This window comes from Sinocyclocheilus anshuiensis, unplaced genomic scaffold (genome assembly GCF_001515605.1).
Source record: "Sinocyclocheilus anshuiensis isolate Anshui unplaced genomic scaffold, SAMN03320099.WGS_v1.1 scaffold853, whole genome shotgun sequence".
Lineage (NCBI taxonomy): Eukaryota > Metazoa > Chordata > Actinopteri > Cypriniformes > Cyprinidae > Sinocyclocheilus > Sinocyclocheilus anshuiensis.
Window position 1 is genome coordinate 88,756 of NW_015558598.1, and position 19,871 is coordinate 108,626.

Below are 19,871 nucleotides of genomic sequence, written 5' to 3' on the forward strand. Positions count from 1 at the left end.
TTATAACAGAACCTCAAGTAAACTACGTTATTTTGTTTAGTCATATACAGGTGGGAGCTTTTTCAATTTATTACTCAGAACGACTTATTAGCCTACAACACCTTTAAAGACTTATTCAGGGAAGTACAGCAGGATGCAGGAAATGGTTGAGTATTATTTTAGGTATAACATATCATTATTGTAATGTTTGTAATGTCCATTTATAGTCTTTACACAGCAGCTTGGCTCCTTAAATGTTTAAACACCAGCTAATTTCAAGACGCTGACGTCACGTGGGTCACCTGCAGTGCAAGACGCTCAAAGCTCAAGACGTTCGGTTTGACGTTCGATCGGTCAGTCGGTCGTTCGAACGTTTGAGTTTAGCATGGGGTACGCTTCATATATTTCTCTGTTCACGCTCCACTTCATCTGCCAGTGAATTTGACGATCTAATCGGATCTCGAGCCGCCTTGTTTCGAACAATCCAAACGTAACACGTTTCCGCCAATCACCGCCTTGAAGCAATGATTGACGGAGGGTGGGCGTGGTCAGCTCGGAATGCATTTTCAAAGCCGCACTGAATTTTGCTACAAATATCCCACGGCGTCATGATGAAAATGCAATCCGAAGTGTTCTAACTGTTAGTTTAAATGCATTTAGGACAAATAGCATTTAAATGATCATTATGCTACCATTTCTGCTTGAACATGTTATACATATCAAATCAATTTGTGTTATATATTTTAACTTTAATTTTGCAACTTATAAAGCGTTAAAATTTGTATGCAGTTTACATATTAAGACTACTGTTGGAAATGGCAAATGTAAATTATATAATTTCATTTTCATTTTCTTTTTGCAACAAACTTTGCACGTATGGGTAATGGAAATTTAAATTTAAATACAGAAATACATTGCCATTTTGAATATTGCATTGCCATTTTGAATATTGCATTGCCACTTTGCATATTGCATTTTAAATTGAATTTCGCTACCTATATGCTTCCATAGTTTGCTTAGTCAGTCACATTAAATTCCTCATGTTGCATTGATGCACCATTTTGAAACTGAATGAGGGGAAGAATTGAACAACAACTTAAAGACGAAGTTCACCCAAAAATGACAAATCTGCCATCATTTACTCACTCTCATGTCGTTCCAAAACCATATGCATTTGTTTCTTCTGTGGAACACAAGATATTTGGACAGACATTGGGGTCCAAATGACACTGGACCCAGTTGACTTAGATTGACATTGAGAGATTTCCTCAACATATCTGTTGTGTTCCACTGGAAAAATGTTTTACAGTTTTGAATGAGGGCGGTATAAACAATTGTAGACTATTTTTGGGTAAATTAAATCCCATTCTGTTCTTCACACAAAACTGTCATCTGTATTCAGAAGACTTGGAATAATATGCATGATTCATATGGAGCACTTTCATTATGTTTTGTTTTTTGTGGAAGTTTATAGATGTGGTTTCAGTGCTGCAAAATAATATCAGCTTGTAACTGTGATTAATGACAGATTTGATCTGTATTCAGGTTTAACTCTTGGTGATCAAATCCCTCCTCAGTAACTGGCTTGGCTCAGTTTGCCTTCATGGCAAACAGCGGGTGGGAGTTCTGGACCCATTACAAGAAGCTATAGGGTGTATTTTTACATTTTCTCTTTTATCATTTTGAGTGAAAAAAAAAATACATAGGCTTGAATTAATAGAGGAAATCGTTTTCATTTAGAAGGCGGGACCAGTGTTACCAAGTCCACATTTTTTCCACAGAATTGGGATACTTTAACACTGTTGCCGCGGGTTGGTTTGCATGTCCGTGGGTTGAAGCGACCCCAAATACGTGATATTTATCCCCTGCAATTCGAAATTTACCAGGGGAACCTCACAAAAAAAAAAGTGTATTTTACCCCCCGGAACGTGATTTTTACTGGGGGACCATTGGGCTAGTTTTGAGTTGCAATTGGGCAGGTTTTGTTGTGAAAACCTGGCAACCCTGGGCAGGTCTATTCCGCCATATTGCTTGTTGCAGTTTCTTCCATTAATAAGTAATAGGAGTGAACTGTATTTGTATATCTATAGTCTTTGCTACCATCACAAACACCACAGTTTACTTCAATGCCCTCTTTCATGCCCAGAGTATTTTATGCTAGTAAATTTAGCACTACTCATGAGAAGAGAGAATGTGTAGCTGAGGGCGCCGCCGCAGTGGTGTGAATGAATTGGCACAAGCCTGAGGGAGCGGCACTGGAGGAGGGATTCTGGCAGCGAGGAACGTCATACTGGGAGTCTCAGCTGTTCACTGGGTGTCTCGCCACTCTTCTGTTCCTCAGCCTCCAGAGCCGAGCTGTCCGCACCGGTGCCATTACCCCTGTTGATCACACACTGGGCTAAAACGTGCTTTACGATGGAATTCAGTTGATGGTGTGTAGAGCAAGAAACTTTGGAGAAATGCTTTCTTGTGTTGATGTGTTTCCTTTTGAGATGGGAAACCATCAGTGGCCATAAAGGTGCAGTATGTACTGTAATATTGACAGCTAGCGGATGGGTTGGGAGAAACAGTCTCTTCAGTATTTTGAATTTGGACTACAGTACCCATTACAGATTGAGGGCACGCTACAGGGACCATTGAAAATGTGTTTTACTCACCCTCGAAGCATCCTGTGTGTATATGAATTTCTTCTTTCAGACGAATCCAGTCGGAGTTATATTAAAAATTGTCCTGGCTATTCCAAGCTCTATCATTGCAGTCAGCAGGTGTTGCAGTTGAACAGTCCACAAGTCGTCAAATAAAGCGCGCGCATCCATAATAAAACGTGCCTCACACGGCTCCGTGCGGTGAATAAAGGCCTCCTGTAGTGAATCCATGTGTTTTTGTAAGAAAAATATTCATATTTCAAACGTAATAAACACTTTTCTCTCACTTCCGGTATCTGTCATACGCAGAAGCCGTTCCGGCGGATGACGCAGCACGTATGCGCCTCTGAGGTATGCTAGTCTCGCAAGTTTGTTTATAGGAGCAAAGGAAGCAAAGTTTCCTCACTTTAGCAAAGGAAAACCAGTCTCCTCTTGGTTTATATCGAAATCCTCCGACATTTTTCTTTACAAATCCTCGGTTTGTACTTCTAATTCGTGACCGGCGTTTTGTTTTGTTCTCTCTCCACGTTCGTCACTAATCACGCAGCGCCGACGTACTACGTCATCCGCCGAAACGACTTCTGCGTACCACAGTTAGATGAAGTGTTTATTACGTTTGAAATATGGATATTTTTCTTACAAAAATACATGGTCACGCTTGAGGTATTCGGCATTCGACAACGCATTGGATAGCTGGCCAATCACAGCACACCTCGCTTTTTCACACCGATGAGCTTTGTAAAAATCGACGCGTTTCAAAAAGGCGGGGCATAGAGGAGAAACAATAATGTACAGTATGTGGAAAATAATGTTTTTTTAACTTTAAACCGCATAAACACATTTCATTACACCAAATACACAAAGTAATGTTCTTTTTAGCAGCATCATATGACCCCTTTAAAAGTTTGAAGCTAAAGCTTACATGAGAAAAAAAACAAAAACATGACACTTAAATAATTGTATATATTCTTTAGATTTATTCATTAATGTGTAATATGTTATATATTTTATATATAAGCAAATTATGAGCTCTAAAAGATTTTCAGAATTTTTACAACTCTTTTGCTTTAGACCATTTACAAATGTTAAATCATAAAATAAAATGTCAAGGTTACCATTGCATGTTTCTGATAAAAAAAAAAAATGCGGTGATTAATATATAGTTTATTTATAGTTATTTTCAAATCTTCAATGTACTGTTATTATAAAATAACTTTATTATTGTTTATTTAAATCTAACAAATACGTTCTTGTTAAAAACTAACCAAAATTTAAAATAATTATATATCGGTATCTGCATCGGCTTTCGGCCAAAATGAGTTAAATTATCGGCATATCGGATATCGGCAAAAATCCAATGTCGTGCATCCCCAGTATTTAAACAATAATCTTTTTATTGCCTTTTTTTTTTTTATAGACAATATCATATCCGATATAATTGAGACAATCCTACAGATCATCAAGGTCATGTAGGCTCTTCTGTCTTTAAATGAGGGTACAGCTTGTCTTCTCTTACAGTAACATGTGGCTGTTGATGTGATGGCCGTCCCGTGCCGGAGTCAAGCGTATCCGCTTACAGAAAAACACACTTATGGATGCTGCTCACTCTGTGTAGCCACAGTCTCAGTACGGGACCCTATATTACCCCCGCCCCCCCCCAGCATGGGTATTTTTATCCCAGCATGCCTGGGCACAGGAGGAGGAGGACAGTATCTGGTTCTTCAGGGCTTGGGTTTCTCGACAGCTGAGAGGAGCTGCTGATAAAGACTGCTCCTGTGTGCTTTGATTGTCTCCTGTCTTTCACTGTGACCCATCATTCATTCTGTGCTTCTCTTCTCTCCATTCCTCCGTCTCTTTCATTTATTTCCTGTGACAGCCTGTTTCGGTCCTGCCCCAGACTACACACAGTTCATTAGTGAAGTCACTAAATTTGTAAGTTTATCATGTAAAAGTAATGAATGAGTGTTTAAGACATAAATCAGTTTAAAATTCTATTTAATTAAAATGCATTTTAAGAGACCTATTCCATTCATTTGTGCTCTATGAACAAAGCAAACATCTTTAATGCCACCTAAGAAATGCATCAAACTGAATTGCAAAAATAATGATCATTTATGATAGTTTTTCAAACAGTCTTACATCCGTCTTCTGTTGTTCAGACAGTTTCACCTCCAGTTCACGCAATTGTTAGAGCCAGATGTTGATATTTGATCTATGTTGGTGGAGATATATATATTAACTTTGGGGAAAAATTGCAAACTCTAAACTTTTAGAGTGTTTATCATGGATGTAACAAAACTAAAGTATATCATTAACATCTTTAGGTGAAATATAATAATTGTTCACTATATAATTGGTAGATTCAGGAATTTCTTTTCCCAATTTCGAAAAGTTTTGGGAATCAGATTAAATGTTCTGTAGTCCAAATACACCCCAAAGTCTGTGCATTTTCTTAAACTCATTTTGCAAAACATCTTTCCACAGAAGGTTAAGAAAATGAAAACAAAGATTTGAAAAAAAAAAGTTTAATTGCAATTGTCATATGTCTAACTTGATGCATCAAGAAATGATGTCCAAATTATGTAATTGCAATATATTTGCAAATATGTGAAATCTTTACTACTTTCACCTGTATTTTCTTAAACATTTATGCTAAAACTTCAATCTAGAATTGTGTGCTTCATGTAGAAATCTGGAATCAGAAAGTTTCATTGTATCCAAAAATTATTCCATTGGAAAACTGTTGAGTATTTTATTTTTTAAATGGAAAATATAAATAAATAATAATATAAATAACATTTAATACTGTCCGTATAATATTGAGTTTAAGTAGTCTATGTGCATTTAAATTAATTTGATGAAATTATAATATTTTTACACACCGTTCAGTCTAAATTCCAATATTGTTTTAATCCTTTTTTGTTGTTGTTGTTTGGACAGCAGAAATTGTATCTTTGAAAATCTTTTACAACTGGCCCACAGAATCACACACACACTAGTGAGGGAATAATAGAGGAATGTTGAAGGCCAGTGTTATTGACTCTGTGAGATCATATCTAATGGAAGAGGCATTAGCGAGATGCGGTGCATTCGATTGAATGGAGATATGAGCTGATGTGATGAGGAGCAATAAGCAGCTACTGCTCCTCTATCCAGATCCGTCTGAGTGTCTTTGTCTCCTCAGCTTTCGCACCATTACCACATCCGCTTCTGTGGGCTTTTCTTGCTCAGAAATGGTCTTCAGTGGTGGCTGACGAACACAGTCATGCGTTTAAGATGAAATATGTGACCCTGGATCACAAAACCAGTCATAAGGGTCAATTTTTAAGAAATTAAGATTTATACATCATCTGAAAGCTGAATAAATAAGCTTTCCATTGATGTATGGTTTGTTAGGATAGGACGATATTTGGCCGAGATACAACTATTTGAAAATCTGGAATCTGAGGGTGCAAAAAAATCTAAATATTGAGAAAATCATCTTTAAAGTTGTCCAAATGAAGTTCTTAGCGATGCATATTACTAATCATAAAATAAGTTTTAATATATTTACAGTAGGAAATTTAGCTCTAACGAGAGCCACGTCTGATTAATAACTCTATTAACCCCATCCAAGAAACTAGCCAATGTCACATCATTGGCTAAAAGAGATTTATCACAGGGGAAAGGTAGCACCTTTTCCAGTATAAAACGCCTGTTTGAGATTCTGCATTCTGTTTGGATCCATGCACATTTATAGTCAGTTGGTTGAAGTTAAAATGCATCTGATAAAAAGTCATCTGATTTCATTCTTCCACAACACGGAAAGAGCAACAAGGATATTCTGCAAAATAACTCCTACAACTCATGGTCCACCTGAGAAATAATGATGAGTAAATGATGACAAACATTTCATTTTGGGGAGAAATTTTCAGTAATTAAAAAAATGTAGTTAAAACTTATTTGTGTTCTTGCTTTCTTGTGATTTTTTTTTTTTTTTTTTTTTTTTTTTTAAAAGGAAATAAATCAAAAGTTTACATTTAATGAAAAATATTTTTTATTAATATAATTAATTATAAATTCATAAAGTAAGATACTTATTGGCCTTGAATTTTTTTTTAGATGTTTCTGCATGGTTGTTAGATTTGGCAAACAAAAGTTCAAATATGAACAAGCAGTGAAGCCTTTTATTTCTTAGAAGTAATAATAATAATGTTCTTTTAGTGAGTCTTTTTCCTTCAATGCGATATCACCTTACTTTATGCCACCAGCCACTTTGGAAAAAAAAAATCTGATAAATTATATAAATCAGAAATTGAAAACATGTTCATCATTAGATGTGTAATTAAGTCGTTGTTTGTGTGAAATGCATTTTTGTGGAATTTTATAAATAAATGAATAGATCCAGTTGCATAAATGAGTGTCATGTCATCAACCCTTATGTAGAATTTTCAATTTGCATGTAAATTCTTTGGAGAGATCTAATGATGGCTGTTCATTTGCATGTCTGGCGTGCAGTGGTACACACTTTAAGACTGATTCACCGGGGGAATATTATGACAGGCAGCAGAAGCAGAAAGTGTGTGTGTTTGACTCCCTAGGCCAGTGCTGTGCCATCACTAAACCGTCCTCCCCCAGATGCTATTTATAGTAAGAGTCTACTACCTCAGAGACATCGGCAAAGAAGAAATGCATCTATAATTAAACTGAGCCTCTCTCTCTCTCTCTCACACACACTCTTATACACTGTCCTTTACTTCCCCTCTTTTAGCGTTTTCTCTTGCTATTTAAAATGCTTTAATTATTATTCAGATGGTATTTATTTTCTCTTACCTCAGACCTGGTGTGTTCTTCTCTGTTCAAGAGCCGCTACATAACACCAACAAACAAGAAAAGAGTGTTTCTGTGCTGTTGTTTGGCCCACTATGGAATCTTGGGAATTTTTTTACAGTAACAGCATGGCGTTTCTTCCAGTACTTTGACGTACCATTGAAATACCACAGTATGTAAATATGGCATTTAAACAGTACAGCGGTGTACTGAAATACCATAGATACAATCACTGTGCTGTATCGGTAGCAGCGTTATTGCAGTTAACTAAAACCATACAATAACACATTTTCATTATTTGAAATAAAATAAACAATTAATTGACAAAATAAACAAACCAAAAATATATATATATTTTTATGTCAGCTAGCTGTCAAGGTAACATTTCTTATTTTTATTTAGTTCGGCTAAATAATAATAATAATACAAATAAATAATAATGAAGAAAAACTATATAGACACATTTAAAGGGGAAAAGCATAATAAAATTGACACAAATGCCCAAACAATACTTGGTTTAACTAAATTTAAAGTGAACATGGACAATATAAAAATAAAAATTAACTAATAGTATCTCAGTTAGTCTAAAATAACCTTGTTTTGTAGATTTTTTTTTTTTTTTTTTTTTTTTCCCCCTTCAAACATTTTAAACATTCATATGTTTCTTTAAGGGACATATCTCTTATGTCTAAGCGTGTCCACATGGAATCTGAAGCCTCAGAATTTAGCAAAAAGTCCATACGATTCAAACATCCATCATTCATAAAGTTCTACAGATCCTCTCTCTTTCATGCTCTTTTTATTATAGATTTTGGCTCATTTGATCATTCTTTCAGCAGCCAATGAGTGTTTAACATGTAAATCTATTTAGTAGGGATGCACGATATTATCAGACCTATATTGGAATCGGCCGATAATGGCTTTAAATGTACATATCGGCATCTGCCCGATATGAAAAAAATATGCCGATATGTCTTGCCGATAAGAGGAATACGTTGACTCACATGTGCTCAGGGTGTGCTAGCGATTAGATCACATCAGAAGTGTGACTCATTCTGGAAGCAAAGTTTTGCCTGAATGGCAATTAGATTCACTGCTTTGGATCGCTACATTTAAACAAAGCATTCGGTGTATGATAGAGTAAACGGTAATAGCACATGCAGCAACGACAGCCTCCCCGGGGTCCTAATGCTCGTTCGGTAAAGGGTTTTAATTCCGTAGGGGGCGCTGTTGGCCTACTTTTAATAAAATGAAAGCAACACAAATAACATTTAGACTGTGTTTCTGATTAAATAAATTAGTAATTGATGTCATAAAATCATGAGTATGTTTTGATTTAAAGGTCAGAAGCTATCGCTTAAAAGAATTTTAAAAAATCACAAACATGACGCTTGTAAATTAAATAATTTTATATATACTGATTTATTCATTAATGTATAATATGTTATTTTTTAAACAAACTATGAGCTCTAAAAGATTTTCAGAATTTTTTACCGCTCTTTTGCTTTGACCATCTACAAATGTTAAATCTTAAAATAATGTTAAGGTTACTACTGCATTTTTCTGGAAAAAAAAATGCAGCGATTGATATACAGTTTATTTATAGTTATTTCCAAAGCTTCAGTGTACTGTCATTATAAAAGAACTTCATTATTGTTTATTTAATTCTAACAAATAAGTTCTTGTTAAAAAAACACATATATCGGAAATATATCGGTATCGGCATTGGCTATCGGCCAAAATGAGTTGAAAAATATCGGATATCGGCAAAAATCCAATATCGTGCATCCCTACTATTTAGCAGGTTTATGCAGCTTTTCTATAAGAATCAAGAAAATGCAAGTCATGAGATTCAGTCTTGGCCTTTATATGCAATATAACATCTTATACAGTGGACAATACTTTTGCTTTTTCTTTCCACATATAATGAACTGTAGCATTAGCCATAGCTATAGTGTATGAGTAAACGAATGAACGAATTATTCTTTGTCATTCTTTTTATATATATATCAATCACGGTATATATATATATATATATATATATGAGTAAACCGTGATTTCTTGTTTCACTGGGCCTTGACGTCTCGGTTCTGCAGTCTGTAGTCATTACTTTGTTTTTCTCTGGACGTGTGAGTGTTGGTGGGGGGGATGAGTTATCATTCATCTCCCTACAATTGTTGTGCTTAATTTGTCACAAATGGAGTGCTGACCAAAATATTACTTTTTCAATAATTCAAGCGTTCATTCAGCCAAATCTGCTTCAATATCTAGGCGAATTTCACGAAAATTAAATGTCCCCCCAGAATCAAGAGATTCAAAATCACTCGCGCTTTTTTAGTGCAAAATAAGATGATCTTTGTGTAGTACTGCTTTTATATTTTACTGCTTCTACATGTTTCTGCTATAGAAGCCCGTTTTCGCCATTTAAATAAAAAATAAAACAAGGTTATTGCGAGTTTATATCTCGCAATTCTGACTTTATAACTCGCAATTCTGAGAAAAAAAGTCATAATTGCGAGATATGAACTCGCAATTGTGAGAAAATAAGAAAGTGAGAATTTACTTTTTTTTTTTCAGAATTGCGACTTTATATCTCGCAATTCTGACTTTATTCTTTTCTCACAATTGAGAGTTCATATCTCGCAATTATGACTTTTTTTCTCAGAATTGCGAGTTATAAAGTCAGAATTGCGCGATATAAACTCGCAATTACCTTGTTTTATTTTTTATTTAATAGAGGAAACGGGCTTCCATATTCTGCACATCACGATTTTATTATGTCTCATTAAAATAATTACAGACCTTTTCACATTACAGTAGTGAGTAGGTGTGTAACAATTCACTTGAATTCATATGCAATGAAATATTGAATTGTGAGTTGTTTTTGGTAATCTTTTTAAAATGCAAACATAAAAATGGTTCATTATTGATAATATATCCATATTTAGCAAACAGTTCCACCCCAGAGGCACAGCATTGGTCGAACTAACATATATTGTTTATGATAAAATGTCACAATGCCAGGATCCATCAGAATAATCATCCGAAAAATATGCATCATTTTCTTAATGCAAATATAAGGTGAAATATAAGCCGCCCATTTCTTGCTGTCGTTCGTTCTCCCAGATTGCTAACATTATGTTTTGCTTTTCTCCAGAGCATTCAGCTGTTACATTCCACCTCGTTCCCATCCTTCCTTCTGTTGTGACACGTCCTTGTGTGGAGGAGCAAACCGCCGGAACTAGTTTAATCCTCACTGTTGCACTACTAGTTTCAGACCGCCGAGCCATACAACGACAAACCTCTGAATCCACACGCTGACTCTCTCCTGCTGACGTTTTGCGCGGTTTATGATTCCGAATGTTTGTGAATCCACCCTTTTATGATGTTTATCAAGTGTTCTTAAATAAAACGTGATGCTTTCCGGATGACGCGCTCTTTAATGTGGACTCTGTGTACTAACCATTGCTTGTTACATTTAATGTTATGGAAGCAAAAGGTACATGTTTAATGTGTCTGTCTTCTCTCTGCAGCTCTTATATTCCTCTTTTATCTGGTCTTCTATGGCTTCCTGGCGGGAATGTTCAGTCTCACCATGTGGGTGATGCTACAGACGCTGGATGAGCACACTCCCCGATACAGGGACCGAGTGGCCAGTCCAGGTAACAAACCCACAGCATTAAGACAATATTCTTTGTTAAAACCCTTTGGAACAATATGTACTATGAAAAGCACTACACAAATAAAATGAAATGGGAAATCTCGTTTTAAGCCAGTTGCATAGTTATCTTTTTAACCAATTTTGCGTTTATTCGCACTCCATTGAATTTAGTCAAGTCATCTAGATGTTTCATACAGAAAACCCACATACTGCATATATATTGAATACTGGAGAAGTAGAAGCAGTGTGATAGTACGATATGGAAGCTTGTTTCTGCCAAATCTCACAATTCTGACTTGACTTTCTTTTGAGAATAACATTGAGAGTAACAGGACAGACAGAATGTGCAGTAGAGGTGTCGTTTAGCTGATATGATTTATTCTGTGCTATTTTTACTGTTACCTCCATTGCAATCAGAACACACAACAGCAGTGTTACACATCATCCATTAGCCTCCCCCACACTCTATCTCTCTCTCTCTCTCTCTCTCTCTCTCTCTCTCACACACACACACACACACACACACACACACACAGACAGTGGATAGACACTGCAGCCCACACACTTGTGTACAGTGGTTGCGATGAGAGCGCTCCAGTTCCATCCTCTCGCTCGATTATGAGCGCCGTTAAACCCGGCGAAGTGAGACGCAGCTCACAGGTCTCTCTCTCGCTATCATTCATCCTTCCCCAAGTGTCAATTTATTCCACCCACTCATCTATTTTCTTACCTCCCTCAGCCCCCTCTCCTCCTCGATATCTTTTAGTAACAGAATGTTCTCAGTACAGACGCAGTTGGACATCATTTCAGACAAGTTGCGGTTTAGTGTGTCCAAATATCAGTGCAAGTTGCGGTTTAGTGTGTCCAAATATCAGTGCATTGACTGTTCCAAGCAAGATTTTGAGGCGTTAATGAGCACACATCAATTATTATAACCAAAAAATGTTCTGATACAATAATAAAACGCACACAGTGAGCATTAGTACAAGTGTTAGGTGCCTTTGAAATAGTGCAAACATCTAATTCTGCACATATAAATAATAAATGGTAACACTATTTTAAGGACCAATTCTCACTATTAATTAGCATGCATATTGGCTGTTTATTAGTACTTATAAAGCACACATTAATGCCTTGTTCTGCATGACCATATTTTAGATCCCTTAATCCATGAATCGCTTGATGTATTCCCCAGTTGTAAGTCGCTTTGGATAAAAGCGTCTGCTAAATTAATAAATGTAAATGTACCCCATACCTAAACCTAACAACTACCTTACTAACTATTACTAAGCAGCAAATTAGGAGTTTATTGAAGCTGTGTAAATAGTTCACTAATAGTGAGAATTTGACCTTAAAATAAAGTGTGACCTGATAAATGTCTGAAATTCCCACATGGAAAATCTGTAAATATAAGATTTTTTTTTATTGATACCAAAAACCTCAAAATTCCCTTTTTAAATATCTATTTTTGTAGTTATGCTTACCTCTTAAAAAGCTAGAAATTAGCAGTCAGTAAAATGATTTTTGCAAATCATTGTCATGCCATCATGAAAGACTGGAAAATTCATGAAGGTGAAAAGAAAGGAAGGAATCTTGTATGGATAGTTTTGAAGTATTGTAAATAAGAAACAAGAAAACATTCTAAAAATGTCTCAATGCACACATTAAATCAGTGTACAGATAACACGAATGTGCTACAATCTCCATTAATTTGTATCATGTACATCTGCATGGCATATTTTGTCCACAGGGCTGATGATCAGGCCGAGGTCCTTGGAAATTAAATTTAACCGATCAATTCCCCAGCAATACAGCAAGTACATGCAGCCCCTGGAGTCGTTCCTGCAGCGTGAGTCCCATCACTTTACCTCTCTACATATTTACCTTGTCACAGTATAAAGTGATCATGAACAGTACCACCTGAACCTAATCTGATAAATCAGAGGATACTTTAACCCCCCATTCAGAACCAAAGTTGGAGTCAAGAACCTCCGAGACTCAGACCAGTGCAAGACTGCCTAAATCCCAGAACAGTGCCAGGTCTTTCCAAAAACCCCATCAAACCTAGATCCCCTAATACCACAGTCCTCCTAAAACCTAAACCAGTGGTTTTCAATTCTGGTCCTCGAGTTCTAGTTTCCTGCAAAGTTTAGCTTTAACCTTGATCAAACTCACCTGCCTTTAACTTTCTAGTAATCTTGAAGATGTTGAGTAGCTTGTTCAGGTGTGTTTGATTAGGGTTGGCGCGAACTCCAGACCTTTCGAGAACCAGATCCAGACCATGAGCTAATGGTCCAAGAACCAGGCGGTCCATTTGAATGATTTGAAATAGAGAACCAATAAGCTCGTCAGAGCCTGAAGTCTTGTTAGGTTGAGGTAATGTCACCTTTGGTAAAAATAGACACCTTTAGTACAAATGAGACCATAAGACAAGACCCACATCTATAAGACTGAGCTTTGAGAGCCAGTTTAAGCCACATTTATGTGGTTTTGAGAGCTCTCAAGTGCACAAGATCAAGAATTCAACTCTGTTAAGAACCTGCAAACATTATCTTTGTGTGGGTGGATAAAATGTTTGCAACAAATCCTATTTGGAGGATATTCTTAATATGGCCAGATTTTAGATAAAATAAAGACACATTTTTACTAACATGTTTTTGTAGCACTGTCGTTCATCAAGGTCATATTTGGGCAAGCAAAAGCTACACTTAAGAATTTAGGAGGAGGACGAGGTGCAGCAGTCAGATATTGTGCAGAAAAACAAGACTTAACATAAAATCACCTATATTATGAAAATTATACATTTGGTGGTGGCATAGTCAAATATATTTTATTTTAATCTCTCAGTACAAAAACTTCTCAATGTCCTGCTTATGTAGCCTCTGGTTTGGATGTGATCTCCCGCCGTTGATGGTTTAAATGTACTTGAGTTTGCCTGTTAACTGCACAAGTTGTTATCAGCTGTATGCTGTCACCATCCCATCGGAAAGCTCAGAAAGTGAAGTCTTTCTTGAATGGATCAGTTAAAGATCAGCTACAGCAGTCACAAGTGACTCATTTAAGGACCCCATGCAATCAGTCTTGTGGTTTTTAGTCCACGTCTATTAGTTTTGAAATCATGTGTATCTGCTAAAACCTGTCCGATAAAACACTTGCTCTTTCCTAATTCCACCAACCACTCATTAGCCATAGCAAACTGTGGTTTAGTGGTGTGTCTGATGCTTGCCTACTTCCTCCTTGGAAGACAAGAACACCTCTTGAAGTCAGAATTCTCACTTCTCAGCACCCAAGTATGTGGCTAATGATAAACACAAGTCAAAATTCCTCTATGTGTCCGATGCCTAAATATACAGTAGATATCCTATTATATAGTAGATGAAAAACAGTGTGTCAAATGAGAAGTATGTCTGTATTCGTAGTGTTCATGAAACAGTAGACGAAGTGTACCGGGATGACCTGCTACTGAAGATTCTGAAGTGCACATCTGATGGACACTTCTCTATCCCATGAGGTCAAGGGAGAGGACTTGTGAATGGCAGTGAAAGGTCACATGACAAAGCCAACATGGCGTCCTCTGCAATCTGCTATTTTGTTGACCGTTCATTTTTATGTCGTCCTCCTTCCTCACGATACAATGTCCCAATTCTGACTTCAAACGGAACGCAGATTTTAAACTAAAACTATTAGTTATTTAACAAAATGAAATGCTCCAACACAGGGATGTTGTGCTTCTCAAGTCATATATTAGGGTCTTTAAGATCTTTCTTATTTGCAGCTTTCAAAGACTTCCAAAATGGTCACACTTGTTGACAAGAAAGACATCTCCCAACCACACAATTGTCACAAATTGTTGCTGAAGATTTCCAGCTTGACACCTTTATCTCACCATCTACTCTCTCTCATCTGTTACTTCAGCGTACAATGACTCTCTGCAGGAGGCGAACGAGCCCTGTCCCGAGGGTATGTACTTTGAGCAAGACGATGTTGAGGAGAAGAAGGTTTGCCAGTTCAAGAGAAGTGTGCTACGACAGTGCTCTGGACTGGCTGATAGCAATTTCGGTTATTCCGAGGGTCAGCCATGCATCCTAGTCAAGATGAATCGAGTGAGTCACTGTTTTTACGCTCTCCCAGGTCAAAGCTAGCTGTTAGCACAGAGGTTTTCAACTCTTGCCCTCGAGATCCACTTTCATGCAGAGTTCAGCTCCAACCTTGAGCAGCCTTGACTGCCTGTAACTTTCTAGCAATCCTGAAGATCTTGGAGCTAAACTCTGCAGGAAAGTGGACCTCAGGGGCCAGAGTTGAGAACACCTGTGTTAGCATATGTTCTCCAGACAAACATGCAAGGACGCAAAATTTCCAATCCGGCATGCATTGTGTTCCAGTTGCATCCTAGAAATGTAAGCATGCGATCAGGCCTGTTAATAGATTTAGAAGGATTTTTGTTCATTGTATATACTACTTTGCAGGTGATTGGGCTTAGGCCACGAGGAGACCCGCATATCAACTGCATTGCCAAGGTAATTCCCAAATCACACTTTGTGTTACTAGCTTCAGAGTGTTCGATGTCAGGATGAGTGTGACATGATGCAGCCAGTCTGAATTAATGTGCGTGAGTGTTTCCATCTTGCGTTTTCACACATCTGTTTGTATCTGGTCTCTCTCCACGCTGCCTATAGGGCCAGCAGTATTAATGTTGGGTAAGATTTTGGGTCCTTGCCCCGGGCCTTTTCCATCTCTTTGCTGCCTCTCTTCTGTACTGCTTTGTCTCTGGTGCTTTTAACCACCCTCATTCTAGAAATGATGTATACCTTCAGATCCCCAGTCATCGAGAACGTAATGCATAGCGTCTAGGGTAAAGTAAATGTAGCTGTGGGTCCTTCCACACCATGGGAACCACTAAGGCCCCGTTTACTCCTGATATTAATGTGTTTCGGTTTAATCAGTCAAAAGATTTCCGTGCTCTGAACTACGGATGTGCATCACTGCATGTTCATTATCGAGAATAGTGAAGAAATTTCCAGTCATGTCAAATGTTTTTTTTTTTTAACGCTGACCAGGGGTGTCCAATCCAGCTACTGGAGGGCTGCTTTCCTGCGGAGTTTAGCTCCAACACTCCTGCATGGACGTTTCTAGTAGTCCTGAAGACCTTGATTAGCAGGTTCAGGTGTGTTTTATTAGGGCTGGAGCTCAACTTGCTGGAAGATGGCTCTCTGTACTCTTAAAGGGATAGGTCACCAAAAAATTTAAATTCATTAAGTCATTAATTAATTACTCACCCTCATGTTGTTCCACACCCGTGAGACCTTCGTCTTCAGAATACAAATTAAGATATTTCTGATGAAATCTGACAGCTTTCTGACCCTGCATACACTGAAAAAGATTCATTGAATTTACACATTTTTTTAAGGTAAGTGGGTGCAATCAATTTATTTTAGCTACATTTAAATAAACAAATTTAGTTTTTATTTAAATGTAGCTAAAATAAATTGTTTGCAACCACTTACCTTAATTTAGTATAATTTTTTTTAAGTGTAGATAGCAACGCAATTACCACGTTCAAGACACAAAAACATAGTACGGACATCAACAAAATAGTCCATGTGACATCAGTGGTTCAACTGTAATTTTATGAAGGTACGAGAATACTATTTGTGCGCAAAGAAAACAAAATAAGAACTTTATTCAACCATTTCTTCTCTTCCGTGTCAGTCTTCGATGCACGTACCATGACACATGCGTGTTGATTGCAAACATTTTCTACATCAAAACAGCGGCTCCTGCATCAGCAGCACCACACGCATGCAGTGTGGTAATATTGTGAACGCGTGTTGAAGGCTAGTTCCTATAACTTCCCGGTGCGAAAGCCTCTTAAATTAGCTCCTACATCACAGTAGGGTCTAACCCAGCACAATAGGAACTACCGTCGACATAAACTACCACAACGGTGGTTGGTCAAACACATACCATACAAAACCATACACATACCATACAAAGCCTGTCATTTTTAAAAAGCCATGTAAACACAGTTTACGTATACTTACTCCACGAACTAATTTCTTGAATGCCGCTCTTAAATGATGAAGCTGTCGTCCGGCTTGCATCAATGCATTGTCCCTACTTGGGCTGGGTAAAAAAATATATACATTTCTCAATTTTAAATGATTTTCAGTTTTGTGAAACAACAATATCGATTCTTAAATCCCAAGAATCAATTAGCCTAGCCTGTTTTCAATTAATGAACGGAACATTGTAGCACACCTCCTATCCAATAAATTGCAATAAGCTTTGTGCTTTGTTACTTTTGATATAAAAATAAAGTCTCATATTTCAAATTCTGTCCATTTTATTATAATATATATAAAAAAAAAAAGTCATTTCGGTGCTGTTTAATGTGGAGGGACAGATCGCTGTAGCACCTCAGTTCAAGAGAATTGGCAGTGCGAAACGCACATGAACTGATCATGTCCGCCGCATCAATACCAGTTACAGCGTGAAATAAACATGAATGAATATCCGAAGGTATGTTAAAAGAAGTACAACTTATCCTGTCTCATGTAATCACTCTATTATCGTTTCAACCACACAAAATACATCAATATATGTCTTGGAAAACAATACAGTATGTCACGTAACATCACATTTACCTCAGAAAAAAAAAACACATTCTGTGACCGAAAACTCATTAGTCAGCTAGAAAAATTAACTCTAGAGAGGAGCATTTCGCTAACTATATGCACCATATAGCATTCATCATAATTTTTTTTACTGTGCTTCAATATTTATGTTTGAATAAATCCATCAAGTTTTTATGACAGCAACCATTTAAATGTGTATATTAAAAAATGACTTGGTGTAGAAATATAATTTTGTAATTTAACGTCAAAATTAGTATTATAACATATTATAAAAACGTAATTGAGTGTAATTTGTTGGTATACAAATCATTTTTTTTAACCTTTAATATTATTGTAATGTAGTACCAACCGACTCTCATGTATATTTTACAGCATTAGTTGAGAGATTTTTTTCCCTTGAATACCCAGTCCTAGTTCCTACTGGTGGTGTGAATGCAACCAGGAAAATGGTCCTAGGGGAAAGTTTAGTTCTCGGGACCAACTTGGTGGCTAGTTCCCATAAGTGAGTTTCTATAACTATATGTTGTTAAAGGTTCTTCATGAAACCATTGATGCCAATAAAGAACCTTTATTTTTATGAGTGCAGAGCAGGATTAGACACCCCTGCTTTGGACTATCGGCATAAGGTCTGGTCCACTTTACAACTTATTCTGATCAAGAACAGCCCACTTGTACAAGAAGAGACTCGAAATATCTCAAGATTTGATACCATGAAGAGGAAAATGTGTGTGATTTAGTTAATCAAAACTTACCATAGCAATTCAGTACCATGTAATCATAACCTTCAGGGTTGTTGAGGCCACAGTGATGTTTACTCTACAAATGCTTATTTAGCACTTGAGTTTGGATCACCATATCAAGTGTAAACAGGGCCCATTGCTATTGGCAATCTTCCACACATAAGTATACTATGGTCAAGTCAAATTCATGGTTTCTCAGGTATTCCAATTGATTTTATTGACACAGCAATTTTTCTTTCTTGCAAAACATTGTCTTTTGACCTTAGTGACATCATATGAACATGTCCACAAGCATCTAACCGATATCAGGGACAAGTTATGCAATGTTGGACCCATTTTCAAACACTTGTTTGCTTCCTTCGAGTAGTTCTATGCTGCAGATGTGAGACGTTCCTATCACACCTGCCCTGTTTTTCACTTGTCCCATGAGAACGTCTTTACCGCCCTTATCATTTTGTCATTTTTGTACCTCATGACTTCTCTGAGACCTCTCACCCATCTGACCCTTGAAGGTATACAGCGGACACAAGGAAGTGCCCTCTGCTCCTTAGGATCTCTGTGTCCTCTGAACTTGAATGCTTTTGCTCTTAAATTATGCTGATGGTTCTTGCTCTTTCAGTCTTTTTACTAAACAAACTTCCACTAATAGAGATCTTGCAGTGTTTCAATGGGACTTTCACACATGCAACGATTACATTTCAGTATTAACTGTTCCAGTGATATTACCGCTGAGAGTATCTGTTGTTCACATAATCAACGATGGTTGCCGTTTTATGCGTTTTGATAACACTTTCAATTCAGTTCATTTCAAGTTTATTAGTATAGCGCTTTTCACGATACAAATCGTTGCAAAGCAGCTTTACAGAAAATTAAGTTTCTACAATATATTTAGTAGTAGCTTATCAGTAGTGACTGTCAAATTGATGTACATATGGCAGAAATGTATGGTAAAATTCAGTTAATGACGTAATCAAACAGACGATGAACACTATTAACAGCAATGATTATATGTTGCAATCAAACTTGTAGCAAAATTTGGTAGTTTGTTGTTTCTGGGTTGGCATCATCTCTTCTCAGGTGTTCGGTCATCTCAGGTCTTTGTAGGGCTGGATCCAGACTGAAGCTTGTGTAATTCCTAGTTACCATGGTATGTTAATCCTGTGGCAGAAACAGAGAAACAAATAGACATAATTAGCGTAGCTGCTATTCCAACCAAGCAAAAATTATTTGTTCAAGTTCAACCCAAGCTAAGGAATAATAATGTGCATTTGATCAGGTATAACTGCAGTACAAGATTATGAGATGCATTATTTGAATGCTTTGCCAAAGAGATGTGTCTTTAATCTAGATTTAAACAGAGAGAGTGTGTCTGAACCCCGAACGTTATCAGGAAGGCTATTCC

The 19,871-nt window shown here is 37.0% G+C and overlaps 1 protein-coding gene and 1 long non-coding RNA gene across 2 annotated transcripts in view; both read left to right on the forward strand.

The window, feature by feature from the left end:
* LOC107680094 (sodium/potassium-transporting ATPase subunit beta-3-like) overlaps positions 1-19,871 on the forward strand; it is a 36,380-nt gene that overhangs the window by 9,771 nt on the left and 6,738 nt on the right. The window contains exons 2-5 of the mRNA XM_016475860.1: positions 10,967-11,095; positions 12,845-12,943; positions 15,010-15,197; positions 15,561-15,611. Coding sequence (XP_016331346.1) covers positions 10,967-11,095; positions 12,845-12,943; positions 15,010-15,197; positions 15,561-15,611 — 467 coding nt within the window. The remainder of the gene's footprint in view (positions 1-10,966; positions 11,096-12,844; positions 12,944-15,009; positions 15,198-15,560; positions 15,612-19,871) is intronic.
* On the forward strand, positions 3,867-7,708 carry LOC107680095 (uncharacterized). Its single transcript, XR_001633113.1, has 3 exons — positions 3,867-3,997; positions 7,416-7,418; positions 7,697-7,708. It is a non-coding gene; the product is annotated as an uncharacterized LOC107680095 (long non-coding RNA).